A 25,633-nucleotide genomic window follows, 5' to 3' on the forward strand; every position below is an offset into this window, starting at 1 on the left:
ATGTTTTAAAAATCAACAGCTTACCAAATTGCCATCCGGAGGTTCATTTATAAATTATTAATTTTCTATTCTTATATTCTTTACTTTAAAAGACATAAAAAAAAAAACCACTGAACAAGTTTGCAGTGCGACGCTGATATAAAGAAAATTTCATTCTAATTTGTTAGAGATATATTGTCAACAAAAATTCACTACTTAGCATGTTATATTGAAAGCAGTTAAGTAACAAAATAATTAAAAATATTTTAAAACATTTTAATATAATTTTTTAAATTTGTTTTCAATAATTTTTTTTTTTTCACTATTTAAGTTAAATATAATATTTTTTTAATTTGTTTATTGAACAGTTAACGTGTTTTTGTGTATCTTGTAACTTTTATATTATTAATAAAAAAAAAACTAATATTTATCAAACAATATACTTTTTAAAAAGCATTATTATAACAAATATAAAAAAAAATTATAGGGGTGAACAAAAACAACATTTGTGCTAGTGAGATGCATTTACAAATATATAAAAAAAATGTAAATGCAAGTACTGACACAAAAGTCGTCTTGTTTTTTAGTGATACTAATTTCATAGATACATACATAACAAAATTAATAAAGCTTGTGAAAAGAAAAAAAAAAACAAATAACTAAAAGATCTATCTCAAAAGATGCATTTACAATGGAACAAATCTTGTCATATGCAACTTTTGAAATAAACCTTCTTGTCATAAACATTAATATATATTTATACCAGTTTAGGAAAAAATTTTATAATCTGCTTAATATTTTTCATAATTTTATAGAAATATATAATATCATCCGATCAAAAAAGGTGTTTGGTAAAATTTTATCATAATGGTACTTTATATTATTATTTTAATAAAAAAAATCAACTAATTGATTATTTTTATGATAGAAAGGATAAAAAAAAAGGTAGATTAAGAAACAATTTGTAAAACTGATGATACGCCGACACTTTTCTATTAATTTATACAATCTACATTTGGGAGGATCAGACGAGTTTGGCCAAGGAGGAGCAATATCAATGTGCAGATTATACGAAATAATATTAAGTACAATCTTTAAAATCGAACATGAATATTAATAATATAGAAGTGCATAATCTAAATGGATTATGATGAAAAGTTTTAAAGAAAATTTATGATAATCCTATTTATTATAATTGTAATTTGTAGTTTTTTACATAAATTACATTAAATTAAATTAAATACAATATAATACGTTGTCAAATTAAATAAAAATCCTATATTATTTAAAAAAAAAAGTAGCTAAATTATTGTATTTTAAATATTTTATTATATTATTATTATTACATATGTTTAACTGAATGGAAAAACCAATTGGTTTTGGTAGAAAGATCAGATTTTATTACTTCATCAAAAATGTTATCAAATTGAATTGCTGCTATATCCTTATCAAAACCAGCCATTAATGATAATTTTAAATAATTTAAATCTTCTTGTGTTGAACATTCCGGTAAACCCATTGATAACATCATACGAAAGAGTGAAATAAATAATCTTGAATGATCATGAAGTATAAGAAATGCTTTTCTACAATTTTCTCTAAATTTAATTATATCATGATCATTTTTAAATTGACAACGACCTTTTGTTATTACAAATAAAAAATGATTTGTCAATATAAAAGGTGTTCTATCACGATTAATACCTAATTTTGTTTTTGTATGTCCTAATATATGCCCAAAGTCAATATGAAACATTCTTCCATCTTTTCTTACCATTATGTTGTCCTGGTGACGATCCTTAATACCTAAGATATATGTTGCTACACAATATCCAGTTAAAGAAGCTGTAAATTTATCAACAGCTTCTAAATAAAGTTTTGTTTCATCATTATATTTTCTTAACCATTTATTAATACATGCTGTTTCCATTGATAAAGGCATACTACGTTTTTTTTCATTTGTTTGTATTTCAAATAATGTAACACATTTTTGGACAACATTAATTAATCCAATATTATATCCCATTGGTAGTACTTCATAAATACTCATACAAAAATCATAACCCATTGATTTCCAAAATGCATCCATAATTTTCATTACTTGTAATGTTAACATATCTTGCCTTAAATCATCACCATTTTTAAATATTATTTGGTGAGTTTTTTTAGATAATCTTGCTAATGGTTCACAATTACTCCATACTAATTTAAGTGGTTGTTTAGCACTAGATAAAACTCTACATTCTTCAACACATAATTCACCTAATAATATTATTGGATTTAATGGTGATTCAACATATTCCATTTCATGTATTACTTTTTTTAATTTTCTTTGTAATAATTTTGTATTATTTTCTTTACTTGTATTATTTTTTATTTCATTACTTATTTTAAATAATTCATTAACCATTCTTACTTGTTTAATAACAGGACCAATATGACGAACATTTGCTCTAAGAAGACATTCTAACATTATAGTACATCTAACAACAGGTAATGTAAGTTTTCCTTCTATATTATTATCACCTGTTAATCTACATTCTTTACCATTTACAGATTCTGATGAACCAATTTCTTGTTCTAATTCACCTCTTAATAACCAAAATAAATGGTGAGCTATTTGATAATTTAATAATGCTCTTCTAATAAGCATAACAGCTAAAGGATTATCATAATATGGTTCATATTTAATTCCCTGTATTAAATGCATCATAAATAATTTAAATCTTTCATCATCTAACCATTTATCAAGTATATCTACTGCAAATTTTCTTACTTCACAATCACGTTGCCTATTATCAAGTAATTCAATTGCTGCTTCAACACTTATATTACCCCAACGTGTAAGTAATTCATAAAATTGTGCGACATGTTCTCTTGATTTCCATATTCTTTTACAATCACTTATAACTACAAGAAGATTTGGTAAATGTGTACATATATATTCTCGATGTTTCCATAAATAATATTGATCATCTTCACTTAATTGTGTACCATCCAAATATTTTAAATATTTTTTTAATTTTTTAACATCTTCAGATTTAACAAAATTTGGATCAATTGCTTTATCCTCATCACTAATTCTTGGATTATTTTTAATTATACTAGCATATTGTTTTATTTTACTCATTTCAGGATATTTTATATGAATTTTTCTATTTTTAACAGAATAATCTTTAAAATATACAACAATACGTGAATGTGAACCTTTTTGTATATTCATACTTTCAGGACCACTAGGATTAATATAATTATCTTCTACTTGTGGACCAGGATTATGTAAATATAATGTTTTTCTTCCTTGAATAAGTCTATGTTTATAATCAAATAAACGTAAATTACACCATCCTAATACTTCATTTTCTGATTTACCATTTTTTTTTTTAACTGTACTTACTAAGGCAAATGATAATTGTGCTGCTGGTGGTATATCTTTCATATAATATCCTAAATTCATTTTATATCCTCTCCATCTAGGATCATTAATTGATTTATGTGTTGAATCTTTTTGTGCTAAAATATGTCTACCAACTGTTAATGCAACTCTAACAAATATTTTTTGTTCACTATCATAAACAGAAACATTTCCTGCTGTATCTAATTCAAATTTAAAATCATCTTCAAATTCCCACAAATATTGTATATCACCATGATCTTCATGAAGATGAAGATGTGTTATTTCTTTTTGTTTTCTATTTCCTCTTACATAATATGGTACATGCATATTAACATATGGTGGTAAATTATTATAAATTAAATTTTTTCTACACATAATTAATAATGGAATATTATCATTATCAAAAGAAGAACGTATATATTCAAATGATGTTAATGGTATATTTTCTTTAGTTAAATAAATTTTTTTACCAACTATTTGTAATACAAAATCTTTTTCTTCTTCTTTTATATTAATACCCATATTTTTTAATTGATTCAATGAATATTCAATTAAATTTTGGATTGTCATAATACTTACAACACCAGTTTCTTTATCTTTTGATATAACATTATAAATATCTATACATGTGCATTTTGTATCTAATTCATTTTTTTCATCTTCATATGATCTATAATAAACTCTAGTTAACATATTTTTTTCATCTAATTTATTTTGAATTTTGGGTGTTAATTTATATTCTAATTCAAGAATATTATCTTCAAAAAAAGCATAATGTCCATTTCCACTACAACATCTTTCACTTATTGTTTGAACACAAAATTCAAATAATGAAACTCTAAATAATTTTGCTTCATATGAAATTTTTTGATCTAATTCATCTATTGGAAATCCAATTGCTACTCCAATATCTTGTTCTAATTTTTTTTCAACAACATTTTCACTTGGTTGATGAAGAACTAGAAGAGGTGATTTTAATTTATATACAAATAATTGACAACTTTCATCATAAATATTTTCTTTACTACCATTTGCAGCAATCATTGCAAAAAGATAATTTTGTATTGGTAATAAATTTTTATTAAATATAAATCTAAAATTGTTTATAAAAAAAAATTGTAAATATATAGTTATTTTATTTGTTTTAAAATATATTTTTAAAATTATACTTACTTGTTTGCTTGATAAAATACTTCTTTTTTTAGTTGTTCTAAAGTTGCTCTAGCTGATATGTTAATTGTTATTAAAAATCCATCCGGTAATAGTATATCAAATTCAACATACTCACGATCTGTTAATGAAAATTCTTTTATCTTAGAATATTTAACAAAGTTTTTCCAAACATTGTTTTTTAAGGCATATTTTCCTATTAAATTTACGTAATCACTCATTTTGTAATCAGAGTTTAACATTTCTAGCATTTCTTTGACATTATCATATAATGTTTTATTTTTTATATCATTATAAAAATCTCTGGTTTCAGATTTTTTATTAAATCTTTGATAATAGTTGACATTTCTTTCAACATTTTTGTGACTTGGATATTTTGCATCATTTGCTTTCCGTTTATGTTCTTCGTGCCGTTTTTTTGATTTAAATGGATCAGGAGGTTCTTGTATATGAACATGTTTATTTGTTGATGTAGGTACTATAAATAAATTATAAATAATAAAAAAAAAATTAATAATCCTTACTATTCATATCTTTTTAATTAAAGGAAATTATTAATTGTGTTAATTTAAAAAAAAAAAAAAGTTGTTTGTTTATGAAAATAGCTATGATAGTGCGTACTATTTTTCGTTTTGGGACTTTGACAAAAATAAATTATTTTAGTCTTATCAAAAAATCAGTAGAATATAATATATAATTTTTTTTTCTATCACCTAAAAAAATTTAGTTAAATATAAATAATTTAAAGGAAAAAAAGTTAAATTATATAATTTATTCTTTCTAATTTAATATAAATATCAATAAAGTTTATATAATTCTTTTTTTTATATAAACCATTCATATAATTTAATTTATATATATATATATATTTAAATATAAAAAGTGTAAAGGAATAGACAAAACATTGTGTTAAGTATTTTGTTAAAGTAGAAAAAAAAAATCAAATACATTGATAGATGAAACTATAAAATGAGAATTTCTGCCAACTCGCTCTCTTTTTTTCTCTCTCAGTCTTTTTATCTCTCTCTTTTAAAACTATAACACATATAACAAAAGAGCAATTTACGATAATTGCCGGGTATTTTGTCCAAAACGGCATTTATAATTAGATAAATTTGTAGATTTAAAGAATGAAAAGATAAAAGACAATGTAATGTCATCTTATCATATATATATATATATATATATATATATAATGTTGAAATGAAAATGATCATAAACAAACTTTTATAAACAATCAAGTCATGAAATGACATTTATTTCGGTTGACTGTGTATTATTAAACATTCACGTTATTTAATATAATAATATTTCAAGTCGGAAGATTTTAATTACACAACAATGTACTGATTCTTTTACTTTGCCATTCAACAAAAAAAAATATATATATATATATATAATACAACATTTAATGAAAAGATTGTATCGTATTTTGTAGTTTAAATTGATCATATTATATTATCGACTATTTTCTATGTCGTATGATAAGGAATGTCAATAAATAGTATTTAATGTTGAAACTAAAAATAGTTTACCTTTTCCCAATTTATATAAGCATCTTAATATTTTTAAATTATCATAAATTATTATAAAATTCATATTTATTTATATATTATCAATTAATAATGGATCCACCAGCTTTACCTCCAAGACCAAATCAATTTATTGGAAATAATAATGAAACTCATAATGGAGTTTATTCATATAATTCTACATTAGGATATAATGGATTAAATAATCCATATGGTATAGGATATAATAATATATATCCATAGTAAGTACTTTAGTAATAAAATAATATTTAAAAAAATATATTAATAAAAATAATTATTTTAGTAATAATATGCATAATTTATTTAATGGTGGGAATTATAATTATAGTGGTATAACACCTGAAAGTAATTTTGTACGATTAGCAGAAGAGTCATCTAGAGGAGCATTTCAATCTATTGAGTCAATTGTTAATGCAGTAGCTTCAGTTGCTCATATGTTAAGTTCAACACATAATGCATTATTTAGTTCTTTTCGTGCTGTTATTGGAGTAGTTGAACAATTTAGTAAATTAAAAGTCCAATTAATTGGTGTATTAGAAACATTTTTTATATTTAAATTTATTAAAAAATTATGGAAATATATTTTAGTTAAACTTGAATTACTTCCTGAGTCTAGTTTAATAAATGATACAGTTTGGAAGACACCTCAAAAACCATTAAAAGCAAATGAATGGATAGCAAAAGAATTAAGTGGTCATACTGGAAATGGAGTTAATTGGCCAGCTCTTCTTTTTTGGATTATTGCTATTGGTGGTCCATGGTTAATATATAAATTTGTTACTCGTATGGTAAATACAATAGAAGAATCAAGAAAATGGGCAACAGGTAATAGTGATCATTATACAGCTACTGGGCTTTATACATTTCAAGGAAATACATCAAATCATGAACTTTCATTTAATAAAGGTGATATTCTTAGAGTAGCACCTAAAAATCAACAACCACCAATACGTGGATGGTTATTAGCTTCATCTGAAGATGGAACTAGAATAGGTTTAGTCCCAATTAATTATATAAAATTAGAAAGAAAAACAACAAGTCCTCCAACCTTACAAAATATAGAAGATAATTTATTTGAAAAAATTAAAGAAAGTACAATAAAGAAAAATGATTTATATAAGTCAACTTTTATGATACCCCAAATAAATAATTTACCATGCAAAAGCACTTGATAAAAATTTTATCTTTTTTTAATGAAAAATAAATATTCATTTATATAACTTTATATAATCTTTAATCTTTCTGTAATAAAAATATATTTTTTTTAGAAAATTGTTAATTAAAAAATGTAATAATCTTAATTAAAAATTAAATTAAAAAATAATAAAATAAATTTTTTTATTTAATTATAATTATTATAAAATTTATTTTAATAAATCAAAATTTATAATTTATTTTATTACATAAAATAATAAAAAAAAAAAGTATTTTTTTAATGTTTAATATAAGTTATTTTAAATAATTCATGATAAATATACAATGTAAGTGTATAAAACATTTTAAACCTAGATTATAATTTTTTTTTTATTTGTTAATAAAGAAAATATAACAAAAACTTTGAATATTTTATAATTTATTATAAAACTTTAATATTTTATAGAAAAATATAAAAAATCTAGTTACAAATTAGTCATATATTTATTTATTAAATATAATAATTCTTTTCAAATTAAAATATATGACATAATTTTAAATAATATTTTAATCAATAAAAAAAAATTATCAATTTTTATGGTGTGAAAATAATATTTTTTTTAATAAAAAAAATGTTATGAATGAGTAGGAGTATTTTCATTTTTCTTAGAGGAAATTTAAAATGCGCTAAATCTGTTCTTTAAAATAAATTATATAACAAAAAAGATTTTTAAAAGATATTAATATAATAAACAAAATAACTATTTTATATTAATTGAAATAATATATATTTTTTATACATAAGATGTTTATTAAAAATACCCATTTATATTATATTAATATATGTAAATTTATTAAACATTTTATAAAAATAACATCGTTTGATCATTATTTATAAACATTTTTAGTATAAAATTTTATGGCACTATAAAATTGACAATATTAACACAAGCATAAAGTTTATATATATATTTTTAAATATATAATGTTTTAATTTCTTTGATAAATAGCATATAAAAACATCAAAAATTAAAAAAAAATAAGTTCAATCTTTTACTCAGAAATATTTAAACTTTTTTTGCTGTTGTAAATATTATAACAATTTTCTTAAAAATATTACTTCATTATATTTTTGCTATAAATTTAATTTTAATAACAAATAAATAGAAAATGTATTAATAAATTAAATAGAAAAATTAAAAAAAGATTTTTATAATATACAAATGTTTTAACTAACTTTATTTTTTGATTTTGTACATAAAAAAATTTTATATAAAATTAATTAATATAAATTTTAATAAACCTTTATTTTACATTTATCAAAAAAAATAAGAAATTTTTTTTTAGTGATTAATAGAAATAAATAACAGAGTTTGTAAAAAAAAATAAATTTTTAAAACACTATATTTAGTAGTATTTAACTCTTTTAATAGTTTTTCTTATGATCACATCTTTATATTTTTTATTATATTTTTACAATAAGATATTTTTTATACTTTTGTAATTGAATATACTATTAATTTTTTTTTAATCAAATTATTTAACATTATAGTACATATAAAAAACACATTTTGAAATTTAATTATAAATATTCAAGTTTAAAAAAATATTTTGATTTATTATTAAATTTAATGCTTAATTTTTATTTTATATAATAAATAATTATATATATAAAAATAAAAAAAATTTTAGCGTAAAGTATGGCTTTTCATACCTTTATGATAAATGTAAAAGAAAAATATTACGTGGGTTAATTTTAGTAATATAATTTATAACATTTTTTATATTTTTCTTTATGATAAAAAAGATTATCTAGTGACTTTTTTAAAATAGTAAAATTATTTATTATATGTATTTTTTTTAAATAGTTTAGCAAAAGTTATAATGATAATATAAAGTGATTATTCTTCTTTTAATTTTTTTTTTAATTGTTAAAAAAACATTTACAATTATTTATATACATACGTAAATAAATGATTCTACAACAATTTTCCTTGATTGAGAAAATTTTTATTGAAAATAAAAAAAAGCATCAATTTTCTCTACCAAATATACTTCATATAACTATTTATATTTAAAATGAATATTAAAAAATTATTTTTTTTCAATTCAAATTATAAAAAAACAAAATTGACATTATTTTATAAATTTATAATTTACCAAAAACTAGTATAAATCAAATTAAATAGCTGTTTAAAAAATTTTTTTTAAATAACTTTAAGAAATATTTGATTTTTAAAATTCAAAAGTAAAAAAATGATAATATTATTGTTATAAAATATAGTTAGTGAATACAGATAATTTTATTTTAAATTACAAAATTGTACACTTTACAATAATGAATATTAAAAAATATTTTTTTTCTATTTAAAAAAAATTTATTTACAATTACATGTTTAAATATATTAAATTCGTAAAATAAATTGATTTTAATAAATAACAATTCTTTTGATTCTAAATAAAAAAAATAATTATTAAATATAAGTTTTTTAAAAGTTTATATTGTTTAAAAATATATGTAATAAAAAAATTTTATATTTAAAATAAATAATGATAATATTCTTATTTCTACTTGATAAAAAATTAATTTTAATTTAATTTTTGAAAAGAATTGAGAGTATTTTGAAATATATATATTTATCTTTCTAATGACTTCATTTATCATCAAGTAAGTTAGTTTTGATAAATTAAAAAACGTTATGACAACAAATGCGTTGGATTAGAAATTATCTTTTATGAAATAAAATAAATGTTTAGTATTTAAAAACCAAGTTATATATTTGTAATTATTTATTTGTATTTAATTAAAACCTTAAATATTTATAAAAAAACATAACTATTTTTGATTTAAAGATTCATTTAAAATAACAAAATATAAAAGTAAGAATTTTACTTTAATTTCTTTACACATACAAACAATTTTTTATATCATATTTACACCAAAAACTATTATTGAATTTATATACATGTATTAGAACTAAATAACATTTTCATTTAGTGTTTAAAGTGATTTACAATTTTAAAATGTAAAAATATATTTCTTTATTGAATAACAATTTATTCAAATAAACAAATATTTAAAAATTAGTATTCAGTATGCTATCAAAAAATTTAATTTCTTTCAATATGTGTTTTAAAAAATATTATTATTTTTTTATATAAAATTTATTACATCAAATAACGTTTTTTTTTTAAAAGTATTATAGTATTGTTTAATTAGTTAAAGCCTATAGATAACATGAAGATTATTTTAATAAATTAACAAAAATTACTCTTTAACTTTTATATTTTATAGAATTTGTTGTTGTATATTTTAAAACATTAATAGAAAATTTATTTTTAATAATTATCAAATAGAAATATAGTTTTGCTTTTGTATGTCTAAAATATAATTTAATATTAGAAATATGTACAATAAAATTTAATTTTAAAAATATATATAATAGTACATTTTTTAAAAAACAATTTTTAAATAACATTATATAAAATAGAATCATCTTTTATTAAGTATATTGTAATTAACTTTAAATCTAAAGTTTCACTTAACATTATTATTTTTAAATATAAAAAAAAATTATATTTACTTAAAATGTCTTGAAAATAAAAATTAAATTCATTGTTTTAGATATTATAAAAAAAATTTTTTATCTTCTTTATGTTAATTATTTAGAAAAAGAAACAAATATTATTCATTAAAAAAATTTACATCAAAAATTTAAAAAGATAAATTAAAACATTTTCTTCTATTGAATTCTATATCAAATGAAGTTTTTAAAATACAAGTTTAAAAAAAATGTCTTTTAAAAATCATGTTTACAATTATCATGTTTCGAAAATTTTTACGTAATTTAATTGTTTTAATATGATAAGATAAAAGTACATTTAAAGAATATATTCAAATACTAGTATAATTCTTTTAAATATTTTATAGAAACGCAAATATTAGTTTTTTTTTTAAAAATAAAAAATAAATAAATTATACCTATTTGTATCTTTTTAAAAAAAATATTTTTTTAAATTTAACCTTTTTTGTAAATTACAATTTTACTTCTATTATATTAATTTCTTTTTTTTTCTGCTAAAAAACATACAATTTTAAATTTTTGTATGATTATAAAAAGATACTTATATAAGATTTCTTAAGCATACATTTTTTTAAATAAGACTTTTGATGTTTTTATTTTAATCTTTAACGTAATTTTAATATTTTTTATTGAATATATAAATAATATGTTTTTTATATCTAAAACATTTTAAAAATATTACATTTTAGAAACATTATAATGTTTTAATAAAAAAAAAATATAAGACCTGTTTAACTATTTTAAATAGTTAAACTTATCTAAATATGCTCATTTTGTTTGTATGAAAAATATATAAATTATTGAATATCAAAAATGTACTTTTTATTTAATTTTTTTAATACTTTTTTAATGACGTATTGATAAGATATTTTTATAATATAAAGATACTTTTTATTTTAAATGATGAGACATTTATTTTTTATTTTAGTATTCAAAGAAATTGAATAATCAATTTAATTTTTTTTTTTTCAAATATGGCAAATTCAAAAGTTGTTATTAAGGATAATTTACCTAATGAAAGAAAGAATTTTAAATTACAAACGACATTATGTTCAATATGTAATAATGAGTCTACTGGAATACATTTTGGAGCAGAAGCATGTGGTTCTTGTTCAGCATTCTTTAGAAGAAGTGTTGTTATGGGAAAAATTTATACATATCATTCTGTTTATTGTAAATCAGAAAATAAATGGAAAAAATGTAGAGCATGTCGTTTACAAAAATGTTATGAAATGGGAATGATTAAATCAGGTAAGATTAATAATATTTTAAATATATACATATATTAAAGCTGTTCAAAATAAAAGAGATGCTATTGGAAAACAAAGTAAACAGGGAATCATTGCTAGAGAAATAAATCGAAAAAATACATTATCAAAAATTATTAATAATAATGAGATAAATAATTCTTATTTAAAATCTAGTATTTACAATTCTTTAAATTTATCTCAATCAAATTTAGATAATAAATTTGATATAAAAAATGAAAATATTCTTGATGAATTATATAGAAAATATCAAAATTTAAAAGATGATCGCAAATTATTGTATACAGAAAAATGTTCAGTCAAATTATTTGATGATCATACTAATTTAGAACCAACAGAATTAAATGATTTGAGTGAATGTTTATATTTATTATGGAGAATAGAACCTCGACTTATTTTAAAATTTATTTCAACAAATAAATATATTAATTGTTTACATCCTGAAGAAAAATTAAAAATTTACAAATATTTTATACCAATTTTTCAAGCATTAGAAGAACCATATTTAACATGGATAAATGGTGGAATTAATCTTAATTTATGGATGATGGCAAATAAAAAATATATTAATATATCTAAAATTGATGAATATTTTTCTTCACAAAATGTTTTTAATTGTCTAAATTTAGACAAAGATACAACTGTAAAATTATTTATTTCATCATTTAGTAATGCTTTAGAATTTGTTGGTAAAGTTATGGCTGAATATAATATAAATGAATATGAATTTGTTTTTTTAATTGCATTATTATTATTTGAACCAACTATTCCAAATATCAGAGAAGAAACAATATATTATCTTCAAAAATTAAGAAATGATGTTTTTAATGATATGTATTGTTATGAAAAATATAAAAATCATTGTACAAATGTTGATGTAAGAATTGGTAATATTATTATGATTTTAAGTGGTGTTAAAATACATACTAAAACAGTAATAAATAATCTTCATATTTTAAGAAATTTTTCAATACAACCAAAAAATAAATTATTTGATATGGATACACTTTTTTTTTTATAAATTATCAAATTTAGATAAAAATTATTTGCAATTTTAATATCCATATTTTTTTAATATAATATTTAATATATTTTAAACATTATTATTTAATTTTTTATATTATAAAACTTTAATATAATAGTAGATATTCTATTATTTAACATAAATATAATAGATTCTTTTTTCTCAATTATTTGTTTGTGTTAAATTATGACATAATTTTTTATAATATTATTTTAGTATGATCTCAAAAAGTATTTCTATCTATATTACATATATTATTTTGGAAAAACATAACTAAAAGTTTTTTAACAATATTTTAAATAAATCGTTTAATTATAGTAATTAATTATTTTAAAACATTTTTTTAATATTCTTTTTTATTGCAAATTATCTATTTATTTATTTATTTTCTTTAATTTAATAATATATTAAATTTATTTATTTTACTATTAATTTTTAAAATATTAACTATTTATAATTGTAAAAGTACAAAAGTTATTCTCACAAATAATAAAATAGTACTATATAATTAATTTTAGAATATTTAGTGTCTTTAACTTAAAAATATATTTTTTTTTATTATGTTAAAATAAATATAATTTGCTAATATTAGTAATATTTTTTTAATAAACTAAAATAATATTTAATTTTTTAATTTATACATTTAATATATATGAAATAATTTTTTCTTAATTTTAAAAGTTATTAAAATAAAATAAAAAAAAAAACGTAATATATAAAATCTTCACTTATATTATAAGTAAAAAAGAAAATAATTATTGTATCTACTTAACTTATTAACTACATTTAATTTTACTTTTTTTAAATATGCATATAAAAAATTACATAAAAACGTCATATAAATTTTATTTTTATATATTAACCATCTACATATGTATATAAAATATATATGACTATATTACTTAATTGAACATGTACTTTATTCAAAGTTTCAATACCAAACATTGACATGCACCTCCAGACTTCATAAATTCACTCATATCAATTTCTTTAACATTATATCCTTGCTTCATTAACTTATTTTTTGTTAATTGTTTCATACCAATTGGTGATATAATTGTATTTCTGATACATATTGAATTACAAATAAATTTTTTTGCTTCTTCATCATCAACTTCTATTGAATCTGGTAATTTTTTTTTAATCTTAAATAATTTATTTATTATATATATATATATATATTATTTATTTTTTTTAATTATATATAAAACTTACTTTCTCTTGTGATTCAATAGAAAATGCAGGAGGATACCATAAACAAGCTGTTTCAGAATATGGACTCATACATGTATCCATATGATAATATAATGGATGAACTAATTGACATTTTATAATTTCAAATTCATTTATCCCTAATTGTGAAATATTATTATATACATTTTCATCTGTTCTCTCTCCATAACCACCCCATAATGTTTGATAATCAGAAAAAAATGCATCACCACCACCTTCAAAAGTATCATCACTAGAATCACCAATTATTTCATAATTATTATCCATAAACCATTTTTTAAAATATTTTTCTTCTCCTTTTCTTTGTGAATGCCTAAACTTAGATATAAATACTTTATTTTTATATACTAATCCAAAATTACAACTAAATACCATATCAGGAAGACCTTCTACTTGTTCTAATGTTAAAACCTTAAATTTTTATTACTATAAAAATTACATAAAAATAAATTACCTTTACACCTTCTATTTCAATTAAATTTTTTAAATTATTCCATTGTTCCATTGCTTTATTTTTATCAACAATACCACCCATCCATGGATTAATACTATATTCAACACAAAAATGTGTTGGTGGTACCATCAAAACTTTTTGAATTATAGAGCCAACACTTTTCATCTTAAAACAATATTGGAAAAGTTATGTAAGTAATTGATAAATATAATAAAAACTTTCTTAAATACTTTTACATTATTTATACATCTTATCAAAAAGTATTATATTTATGATAATAAAAATCAAGTTTTGATTACAAAAATCAAATAAACAAGTAAAGATCATATTTTTATAATTTTTAATTTAACAAACATAATAAACTATTATTTATCTTTTTAAAAAAATATTAAAATTTTTTTTTAATAAATATCACATGTATACATTAAAAAAATATTATTTTTTTTATTTTTAATTTATTTATTAATCAATATTATCAAAATTTATGAATTTTTACTAAAATAAAATATATATATATATATATGCATAATTAGTTTCAAGTAAATAATTTTTTCTTTTTTTTTTTTATTCTATAAAAGTTGCCTGATACAACAGAGAACGAAAATTTTGAGCATTTAAACAAGTATATTTATTTAGACTTAAAAAAAAAAGGGTGAAAATAATTAACTTATAATCTATTGAAATACATATCTTTTTTATTACTACATTACATAAGTTTATAAAAATATATGTATGTCTTACAAAGACTATCAATTTGTCAATAAATTTTAATTATATTAAAAATAAATTATTAAAAATACATATATTTAATAATATGTAGAAATAAATTATTATTATATTTATCAAATTTCTAATAAAAATTTTAATGTTAATCTTTTAAAAATTTAAGGAAATAAATAAATCTTTTGTTTATCTTTTACATGCTTCAATTATTATTTATTTTAATTTATCATTCTAAAATCAATTAATCTTCTTTTATTTTCCCATGAGTTAATAAGTAAATTAGCATTGAATTGGAATATAAGATAGTTAAGTGATGATATTATATTAACTTTTACTAGTCATATCCCATGTTATTTTATTAGTATAATAATTCTCAAGAATAGTAAAGTTTGCTTTCTCAAAGTAATATAAAAATACTATTTATTGTTAGTTAGTAGCATTGTTTGGTATACTTAAGAGGACTCCTTCTGTGACGGCAAACTAATCAAGATACATTCAATTAAACAATCTGATTGGCCAATATTGTGAATGTGTTTATCTGTAAACAGTAGCTAGGAAAGGTGATCAGGTCAGCTTAAGTTAAATATGTATATATATATATATATACCTTAGATGACTTTATGAAGTACTTATGTTTGTTAAGATACACAGTCTCACTTAATCGGTGCTTGTATAAGTCTCTGATAAAGTTATTATGATAGAATTTAATGGTAGTCCGATAGCATTTTTAAAGTGACAGTCTTATGTTACTCAAATATAGGCAAACTAATGAAAGAAGATAGTATGATAGATGATTCTTTTGTTGTACTTTTGTTATTTGTATTATTATTTTTTCAAAAAAAAAAAAAAAGAAAAAATGAAAAAATCAAGACAACCACACGAAATGATTGACGTTAGTTGTATGCTAAGAAATCAGTTAATTGTAAAAGAAATAGATTTAAGGTCTTTTATATATTTAACTTTCTCCTTTTATACATCATCGATGGACAATGAATGTTTTTATAACAATTTGGCTAATCTTTATTTTCATGTCACAATTCTTTTCTAACATTTTTGTTTATTTTGGATTACTTTTATGATTTGGACATATTAATATATTATAATAAATAAAATAATCATACAAATATAAATTTTTATTATAATTAAATGTAAATAATTAATAAATAATATTTTTTTTATATTATACAAATTTATTTTGATTTTAAAAAAAAAAGAAAAACTTTTTGCAATGACTAATAATTTTAAAAAAAGTATTATTAAAAAAAGTAAATATTTTATATGAATGAATTTCTTTATTAAAATAACCTGAAATCATAATACAGTAAACTTTGTTGTTTTTTTTTTCAATTTCTTTTACTTTTAAAGTTAATCATGGTCATCTTATAATTATCAATAAAATCTTTTAATTCAAGAAGAAAAATATATTTAATTGAAGTATTAGTTAAAATTATTCGTTTTTATTTAATATAAAATGATTCTTATTAATGGTATTGAAATAAAGTTATTGCTTTTTAACTATCAAAATCTATAAGTAAAAATCATTAAAATATTGTATTTTATGATAATTTAATTTGACGATTATTCATAGCAAGTTTCATATCATTTAAAATAGATTGTATAAATATGTCATAACAAAATGCAATCATTAAAATATTACCCTACAGCTGTTGTAGCTAAAATTGATGATCATTCTCATATCAAATCTCATTTGATAATTTTACTTATTCCAACGGCCGTGCCACAAGGTACCAGTGTGCTTGGTAGCAAGATAAAGTAAATTCCTCAATCAAAGGAGGCTTGAAACATTAAATTTATCCCTCATATTCTTGAGCATTATCTTGTCGTCAACTGGTTATGAGATTTTGATCCAGATCACATTTTGCCCTTCTGTAACAGAGAGATATCACATATATTATACATTTATTATAAAAGAGAAAAATTAACTTTAACTAATTTTTATTTTTACATTATGTGGGATGATGATTTACGCGTGTGATTTGTAGTACTGTAGATATGATATATTTTTGAATTTGTTTGTCATTAATGTTTGACTAGTATTAACTTTATTCATCTTTCTAATAGGTAAGAAATTTAATATTTTATTAAGATAAGGCTTATTTTCACTAATAAACGCATGAATAGATTTATATATCTTTTTTTTAATATTATTTATGATAAAATGTTTCGTAAAATATTATTTAATTTTTATTTTTATTAATCATATATATATAATTTTTTTTTATATAAAATTTATTATTGATATTTTTTGTATAATTTAATAAGTTTAAATAATAAGTAAATAATTTGAATATTTTTTTTTATTATTTATTATAGACATGAATAGGTTTATACAAATTTAATGTAATTAAATAATAAATTTCTCAAATAAATAATTTAAAAAAATTTTATATTAACATTATCTTATTTTGATTGAATATAATAAATATTAGAAATCATAAATTTTAAATATACAATAAATTTATATTTCATGAAATAACTTTTTTTTTTGTCATGAAATAACTTTTTTTTGTCATCAATAAGGTAATAAATTTTCTTTTAAATAACAATAGTAATCACCAGTTGTTAGAGGAAAAATTTATGCAAGTCTAATAAAATATAAAGTAACACATACTTTTCTTTATGTTAGAAATAATGCTTATTTCTAGAATGGAATTTTAAGTATTTTGATTTTTATTGTAAGAATCGAACACATGGTAGTACAAGATGAATTGTATTACAGACTGTGGCACGTAGTATTATTATTATAAAGTATATATAAGTAAGAAATGTAGAAAACATTTCATTTTTGAAATATTTTAAGTTTTTAAATGTGCATTATTATAATTTATATTAATTATTATTTTTCTTTGTTATTTTATTATAATATTTATTATTTTAAATTTTTGTTATTGTAGTGGTTCGATGAAACAATTTATTTTTTAATTTAATAAAATTTTTAACTCTTTAAAAAAATTTTATACCCTCTTATATAATATTTTTTGATTTAATTTAACATTTAAAAAAAAAGAAACTTTAAATTTTGTCTGTATTAAAGATATGTTAATATTACTTTACCTTTAAATATATCCCATAACCTGAGATCAGTAACCTAACCTTATAACATCTTGACAGTTACTATAAATTGTTTGAGAAAGCAGTTTTATTCTGGTACACCCATTACGTTAAAATAAAAATGCTACTTATGAAGTTCCTTTTCTCTGTGGTCCCCATTACTTCCACTATTTTACTTTTATTTCATTGTCGTTATATTTCCTAGTTACTCTTGTGTACATTTAAATAAACGGCCATTCTTTGTCTTGGTGGCAAAGGTCGTGATGTGTAGGAAAATTTGGTTGTTGGGATTTTCTTATAAGCAATGCATACATACTTATTATAAAATTATTTTATCAATTATCTTATATAATTGAGTAACAACTTCACATTAATATTATGTGATGGTAATTCGTATTTACTGATTTCTTGATATTACATAATTATTTTTTTTTATTTAATACCTCCAGATATAGGGAGGAGGATTGATTAGATCTTAAAAGAAAACAACAATTCTTCGTCATTTTATATTCTTAATAACATTTATAATTATTTTCTTTTCTAGCCGCCACCAGATAAATTTATCTTTTTACATTCTTATATTATACTGTTCTGGCAATAACTTGATTCTTTTATCTTATCCTAGTAGTTGCACTTAAGTTTTGTAAAGTATTCAAGACATCAGAAGAAAGCATTATAAGCTTTTTTAAATAATGATCTGGCCAAAAGGTTTTATATTAAAAGTCTGCCCAATCAAATAAGAATAGTAAAAATATTAAGTCACTGCCCTTATGATCAAACATTTTTCTAAATGCCATACATCATTATAAACCTTCTGTTCCTTTTTAATATATATTCTGCCATCCCAACAGCTTTTATTTCATTAACTTGATTTTTTATTACAATCATAATAAAATACTTTTTCTTTTACAACTATCGTTTTCTTTTTCTTTTTTTTTTTTTTTTGATAAATATAAATTTATTTAACAGTACCATGCTTATAAAAATTGTTATATTGACAATCGGAAATACTTCAGTTTTATTTTACTTTCCACGTAAACTGAAAAAAAATTTTTTTTTTCTTCCTCAATATAATATTTAGAATTGATGTATGTCATGACAATATGCTTGAGTTATACAAATTTTTCACATTATAATTTCCACATTATTCATATAATTTTTTGATAAAAATATTTGACATATAAAGAACAAATATTTATTTCTTTATAATTTTTGTCTTTTATATTTATCATATAAAATAATTATGAACATGAAAAAATTATAAAAATTAAACTTAAAAAATAGTAATAAGAATAATAATAATACCTTAGTATTAAAATTTTATAAAGTAAATTATTATCATGGTGGTTTAAACTTCCGCTACCGTATGCTTCTTTATCAATATATTCATGCGTGAGTGACAAGCTGACAAGCAGCAGCTTTGTTTCATTTTATGAATGGACTAGTCACGCCTAAAAGCTATAGTAGGCGTGTGTCAAGATGAATTCACAAAACAAAGTAAAGCTGATACATCCCTTGTGATGCGATTTTAGTAAACTCTTTACTCACTAAAAAGTGCTCCTTTGACCGCACCTCTTCCTGACCCATGTTTCATGAAGTTTAAGAAAGATCATTTTTATTCTTCATTTCATATGTACTTGTTGAAGAGATGTTTTTATTAATTTTTGTTTCTTGACTTAAAACATAAGATATAATTTTATATGATATTTTTATATAAATATATATAGGCAATTGTTATATTTTTCATTATTATTTTTATATCATTATATATACATATATTATTTTATTTTTTCAATATTTTGTTTTAAAAAAAGGTGATATAAGTATATAAACATGGATAACTGCTCAAGATAATTTTATTATATCCTTAAGCTTATAATTTTTTGTAATACTTATGATTAAATGGTATGTAATCACTTGAGTCAAAGTCAAAAGGCGTGATCATTTTGTTTGCCTAACAAGTTCCCATTCAATAATATAAATTCATTCAATCTCTTTATTTACTTGTTATATGCTAAGGCGCGTCTTAACTTGTGAAATTTGATATGTCTTAAAATTTTATGACCTTTTAGATAGCTATCCTCATTAGTTTAGTTACCAAAGATTTACAAATTTAATATTATTATTTGTGAATTATTATCATTACTAAAAACATGCCCGGAAATGACGATTGCTGTTATGCATGTAATGAATGCACAAAATCTTTTCCGAGTCTTGATCAATTAGAAAGTCACATTCAACAACAACATCATGCTGAAAATGCTTCAAAAAATAATAATAATGATATATCACTAGAACAAATGGTAAGTTAATTATTTTTTAACACATGAAAATTTATTGAAATCATTATCTTTTTTATATAAAAAAAATTAGTTAATTAATATTATACATATATATATATATATATATATATTTTTTTTTTCTAGGATACATCACTTTCTAATTTGATTGAAAACCAATCAACAAACTCACCTAGTAGTTCAGAAGCTTCTGAAGAACAAAATGAAAATGGAATACAAAAAAATAACACATATACTTGTAGATTTTGTCCTAAAGTTTTTCATGATCGTGGACAATTAAATATTCATTATACTCATACACATCGTGATAAACCACAATATGTTTGTGAAACATGCCACATGGTATTTGGAGTTAAAAGAGAATTAAGTACTCATATGAGAATACATTCTGGAGAACAACCACATAAATGTACTCAATGTGGTAAAGAATTTGGTACAAGACAATTGTTAAAAAAACATTGGATGTGGCACACAGGAGAACGTTCACATGTTTGCCCACATTGTAAAAAAGCATTTTTTCAGGTATATTTATAAAAATAAAAGAAAATTTTTTTAATATAATTTTTTAAAATATTATTATTATAGAAAGGACATCTTACACAACATCTTATGATTCATGCTGGTGGACGCCCACATCAATGTCAATTATGTCAAAAAACATTTATCTTCAAATTTGATCTCAATCGTCATATGAAGATTCACGCTGAACGAGGTTTCAATTGTCAAAAATGTGGTAGATCATTCCAAAAACAAAGTCAACAAACAGAACACGAATTAAAATGTAAAGGATCAACAAATAATTCCTCACAACAATCTAATGGTGGTGGAAAATTAAAAAGTCATAATCCATCAAACAATATTTCTACAATAAAAGAATCTATTACAAATTCATTCCGTCTTTCGCAAAGTCCTTCTATTCAAAATAATAGTAATAATGTAAATTCATTAAATTTCAATCTTAATAATTTCTTACAATCAGCTGCTGCCAATACAAATAGTTTGTCCCAACAAACCACAAATAATCCAATGAATTTATCATTACCTACACCAACAAATCCATTAGATGCATTGGCTAATTTAAAACAAACTATTTTACCAAATCAAAATAATATGTTTGCATCTTTATTATTATCACAATTAGGAGGAACACCACAACGCAATAATTCATTATTGGCAGCTAATTCCATTTCTTGCCCACGCTGTTCTCAAACATTTAATGATACTACATCTTTAGCCGTTCATTTTGCTTTAAATCATTTAAGTAATAATAATTTACCAACAATTAATATTGATGATCCATCAAAACTTCAAAGTTTAATGGTTACCTCACCAAATACTGTTGGACCACTTAATCAAATAAAATTAGATGAACATTCAGATTCATCATGTGCATCATCACCACAAAAAGCATCACCTGTTTCTGATAATTATTCAACAAATTCATCTAATGCTTCTGATGCTCAAGATGATACTGATTCATATAGAATGAAATATGAAGAAATGGTATCAAGATATACAGCTCTTCAACAAAAATTTGACAATTTAGTAGAAGTTTTTCAAACAATTAATGGTGAAAATAATTCATCAACAACAAATAATAAACCTACTTTACCTTTAACACCATCAACATTAGGAATGTTTGACATAACAAAATTTTTTGGTATGCAAACAGATGTTTAATTTAAAACAAAAAATGTTTAAAAAAAAAATGAGTCTTACAAATTGTATTCATTATGATGGTATTACAAATTAAAAAAAAAAAACTTATAGATTATTTATCATATAAGACAAAATTATTTGCCTTAATTTTGTTATCATTTTTATGCAATATTTCAAATTAACTGTTTAAAAAAAAAGTCAATAATAGATATGTAAAAGAAATTTAATGCCAAATTATAATGAAAATTTTTATTATTAACTTATCTATTCAAAATAATTTAACTTGTTTCAAGAGGAATTTTCTCTCAATAACTTTATTTATATACTAATTATAGGACATAATCAACAGTTTTTAAACGAGTTTAATTTTCTATTCAATTATCTACAAAATGTGTACAGTGTTTTAAACTTTAAGTTATTATGTATATATTGACTAACATATTGTACATGATTACATATATGTGTTCAAAATCAAGAATTTATTCAATATATTATATTAATTCCATTTTCTTAAAATTAATATTTACTTTTATTTTATATCATTATATTATTTAAATTTTTACTCTCTTTCTCGGTTACCATGTTATTATTCGCAATCATATATTTATTGTTAAAGAATATAAAAATCATTAATATAAATGAATTGCGAATGAGAGCACTTTTAACATTTTATTGTTAATTTTTTTATTTTATTATCTTTCTTTTGAGAGTCAAATTTGATTGATTATTTAATATATATTATTAGATTATTTCTCATGATTTACTAACATATGCCATAAACTTTTTAATAAAATTTTTTAACATTAAAATATTTTTTTTTTTTCACTTAATATTGTCATTTTTTATGGAATAAAGATATATTAAGCCAATGGCAAAAGAATCATACGATATATTATCTATTTTTGACATTCCTTCCATTAAAATTAATTGTCTTCTATACTTTTTATAATAAATGCATATATATATTGACACCACAAAAAATCTGGCCACGAAATTTATATAACACCACGCTGTTATTACATTCACATTTTGACATAACTGAGTTTTGCAATAAATTCATCAAGTAAATGTATACTAAAGTTGAATGAAAAGCATATAATGAAGTAATGTAACAACAGCGTGTAAATAATAAAATAATGTTGAAGAAGAAAGAAAAGAGTTAAAAGGTTAAGATAATGAGATGATTAGAAGTTTGAGGTATATGACATGCAATGAGATATTTTAAATACACATATATATTTACTTGATTTTATACTTGCTACTCTTTTTTAATCTAACTTGTGAGAGTGATTTATGAAGAAGTTGAAAAAAAAAAAATAATGAAAAGAAAAATTTTTGATGTGGATGAAGATAAATTTGATGAATTTTGTATGTAACTGAAGTTATACAAATAAACTATTGTGGTGAATATAAGAGATAATAATATACTGCATTTTTTTTCATTGTCATGGCAAAGCACTTCTTGCGAAATTTGATTTATTTTTACTAGTTTAAAAGCGTATTCAAATAAACAAGTATTTTGAAATGTTTAAGAAAAGAAAAACTCTTTGCCATGATATATAAAAATATAACAATTGCTGTTATAATCTTTTATTATTATATTTTAAGAAAATATATTTATAAATATACATGATTTATAATAAATCAAAATTTTTGGTAGCATAAACAGAAATTCAATCTGATTATAGATAAGGATTAATTATTATCGTATTCTGAAAATTATTTACTTACTTTCAATAACTTTCTCACAATATGAATATATATATATATATATATTCTTTCATTAGTGAATACGTTATGACATATTTATACATATGGAAAGCAAGCAAGCAAACTCTTGACTACTATTTCAACAACTTTTATTTTCTCTTTATCGGATAATCTTTTGACGCACCAATAATAAGCTTAAAACTTCACCTTATTTGACTTCAAAAATATACAATACCTAAAATATAAGTATACTTTTGGAAAGTGTTTGTTCTACAATATATATCTTTAATAATGGAATAATATTATTTACAAAAATAATAAATAACATTTTATTATACTTTATTATCTTTTTTACAAGGTACTTTAAAACATCCATTCTAATTAATTTCATTAAAACATGACAATTATTTTAATTGTCAATTACTATATTATAATAAAATATATAAAGTCTGTTTTATTTTATTTATCATCAACACACATATGTGATTGATATGTTGTAACTCATCAAACCAATGGAATTGATTAATCAACAAGTAGTTAAGGGAATATCAAGAAACAAAAATTATTAAGAAAAGATTAATATATATAACAACTGTTTCAATCCAAACCACTTTAAAGATTTATTTTCTTTTTGAAATATTTTCTTTATATTTATAAGAATATTTTAATAAAAGACACCTATAAATAAATTATTTTTAAACAAAACATTAACAAATTATTTTATTTATGGCACTCAAAAATATAATAACATAATGTATAAATTATTATTCATATATATATATATGTTTTTTTTAATTAATTTTGATTATTTTTTAATTAAAGAAAAAATTATTTTTAATTGATTAGTATAAATAAAAAAAACAATAAAACTTGATGATATTATGTTATAAAAATTATTAATATTTATTTCTTTGAGAAAAATTTTTTTTTCTTTTAACATTAGTCAATAATATTTTCAGATAAATTATTTTTATCAATGATACCACAATGGAAAGTTTATTAATATAAATAAAAATTTTAATAAAAATAAACATTCTAAAGTTAAATTTTAAATAAACACTAAAGGTTTACCATAATAACAATCATGAAATAGTATATAATCCAATAATATAACAACACATGTTTCTTATCAACATGAATTTTTTATTGAAATAAACAATAAAAGAAGTTTCTTCACTTAAAAACTTCTATTACATATGGTAATTATGAGGAAGAAGTGTATGTATGTTCAATGAAGGATTTTTACAAACAGCATTACAAATATATATATATATATATATATATATATATATATATATATATATTTATAATATTATTTAAAAAGTCATTCATACTTTGATGGAATAAACAAAATGACAAACTTAAGTAAGATA

At 20.0% G+C, this 25,633-nt stretch overlaps 5 protein-coding genes across 5 annotated transcripts; 3 read left to right on the forward strand and 2 right to left on the reverse strand.

The window, feature by feature from the left end:
* Positions 1-1,321: 1,321 nt before the first annotated feature.
* Positions 1,322-5,077, reverse strand: SRAE_X000092700 (Phosphatidylinositol 4,5-bisphosphate 3-kinase catalytic subunit alpha; the record flags this gene model as incomplete). The annotated part of the gene is made up of 3 exons (XM_024645330.1): positions 1,322-4,469; positions 4,550-5,024; positions 5,071-5,077. The coding sequence occupies 3 exons, from the start codon at positions 5,075-5,077 to the stop codon at positions 1,322-1,324; spliced, it is 3,630 nt and encodes a 1,209-aa protein (XP_024510799.1).
* Positions 5,078-6,171: 1,094 nt separating this feature from the next.
* Positions 6,172-7,271, forward strand: SRAE_X000092800 (Peroxisomal membrane protein PEX13; the record flags this gene model as incomplete). The annotated part of the gene is made up of 2 exons (XM_024645331.1): positions 6,172-6,320; positions 6,383-7,271. 2 exons carry the CDS (start codon positions 6,172-6,174, stop codon positions 7,269-7,271), a joined length of 1,038 nt encoding a protein of 345 aa, XP_024510800.1.
* Positions 7,272-11,791: 4,520 nt separating this feature from the next.
* Positions 11,792-13,106, forward strand: SRAE_X000092900 (Nuclear hormone receptor, ligand-binding, core domain and Zinc finger, nuclear hormone receptor-type domain and Nuclear hormone receptor, ligand-binding domain and Zinc finger, NHR/GATA-type domain-containing protein; the record flags this gene model as incomplete). Its single annotated transcript, XM_024645332.1, has 2 exons — positions 11,792-12,068; positions 12,109-13,106. 2 exons carry the CDS (start codon positions 11,792-11,794, stop codon positions 13,104-13,106), a joined length of 1,275 nt encoding a protein of 424 aa, XP_024510801.1.
* A 926-nt stretch (positions 13,107-14,032) lies between these two features.
* Positions 14,033-14,961, reverse strand: SRAE_X000093000 (Amidinotransferase family-containing protein; the record flags this gene model as incomplete). The annotated part of the gene is made up of 3 exons (XM_024645333.1): positions 14,033-14,254; positions 14,325-14,753; positions 14,797-14,961. The coding sequence occupies 3 exons, from the start codon at positions 14,959-14,961 to the stop codon at positions 14,033-14,035; spliced, it is 816 nt and encodes a 271-aa protein (XP_024510802.1).
* A 5,783-nt stretch (positions 14,962-20,744) lies between these two features.
* On the forward strand, positions 20,745-22,571 carry SRAE_X000093100 (Zinc finger, C2H2 domain and Zinc finger, RING/FYVE/PHD-type domain and Zinc finger C2H2-type/integrase DNA-binding domain and Zinc finger, C2H2-like domain-containing protein; the record flags this gene model as incomplete). Its single annotated transcript, XM_024645334.1, has 3 exons — positions 20,745-20,894; positions 21,018-21,413; positions 21,477-22,571. 3 exons carry the CDS (start codon positions 20,745-20,747, stop codon positions 22,569-22,571), a joined length of 1,641 nt encoding a protein of 546 aa, XP_024510803.1.
* Between the last annotated feature and the right edge of the window lie 3,062 nt (positions 22,572-25,633).

The sequence above is a fragment of the Strongyloides ratti genome (assembly GCF_001040885.1).
Source record: "Strongyloides ratti genome assembly S_ratti_ED321, chromosome : X".
Lineage (NCBI taxonomy): Eukaryota > Metazoa > Nematoda > Chromadorea > Rhabditida > Strongyloididae > Strongyloides > Strongyloides ratti.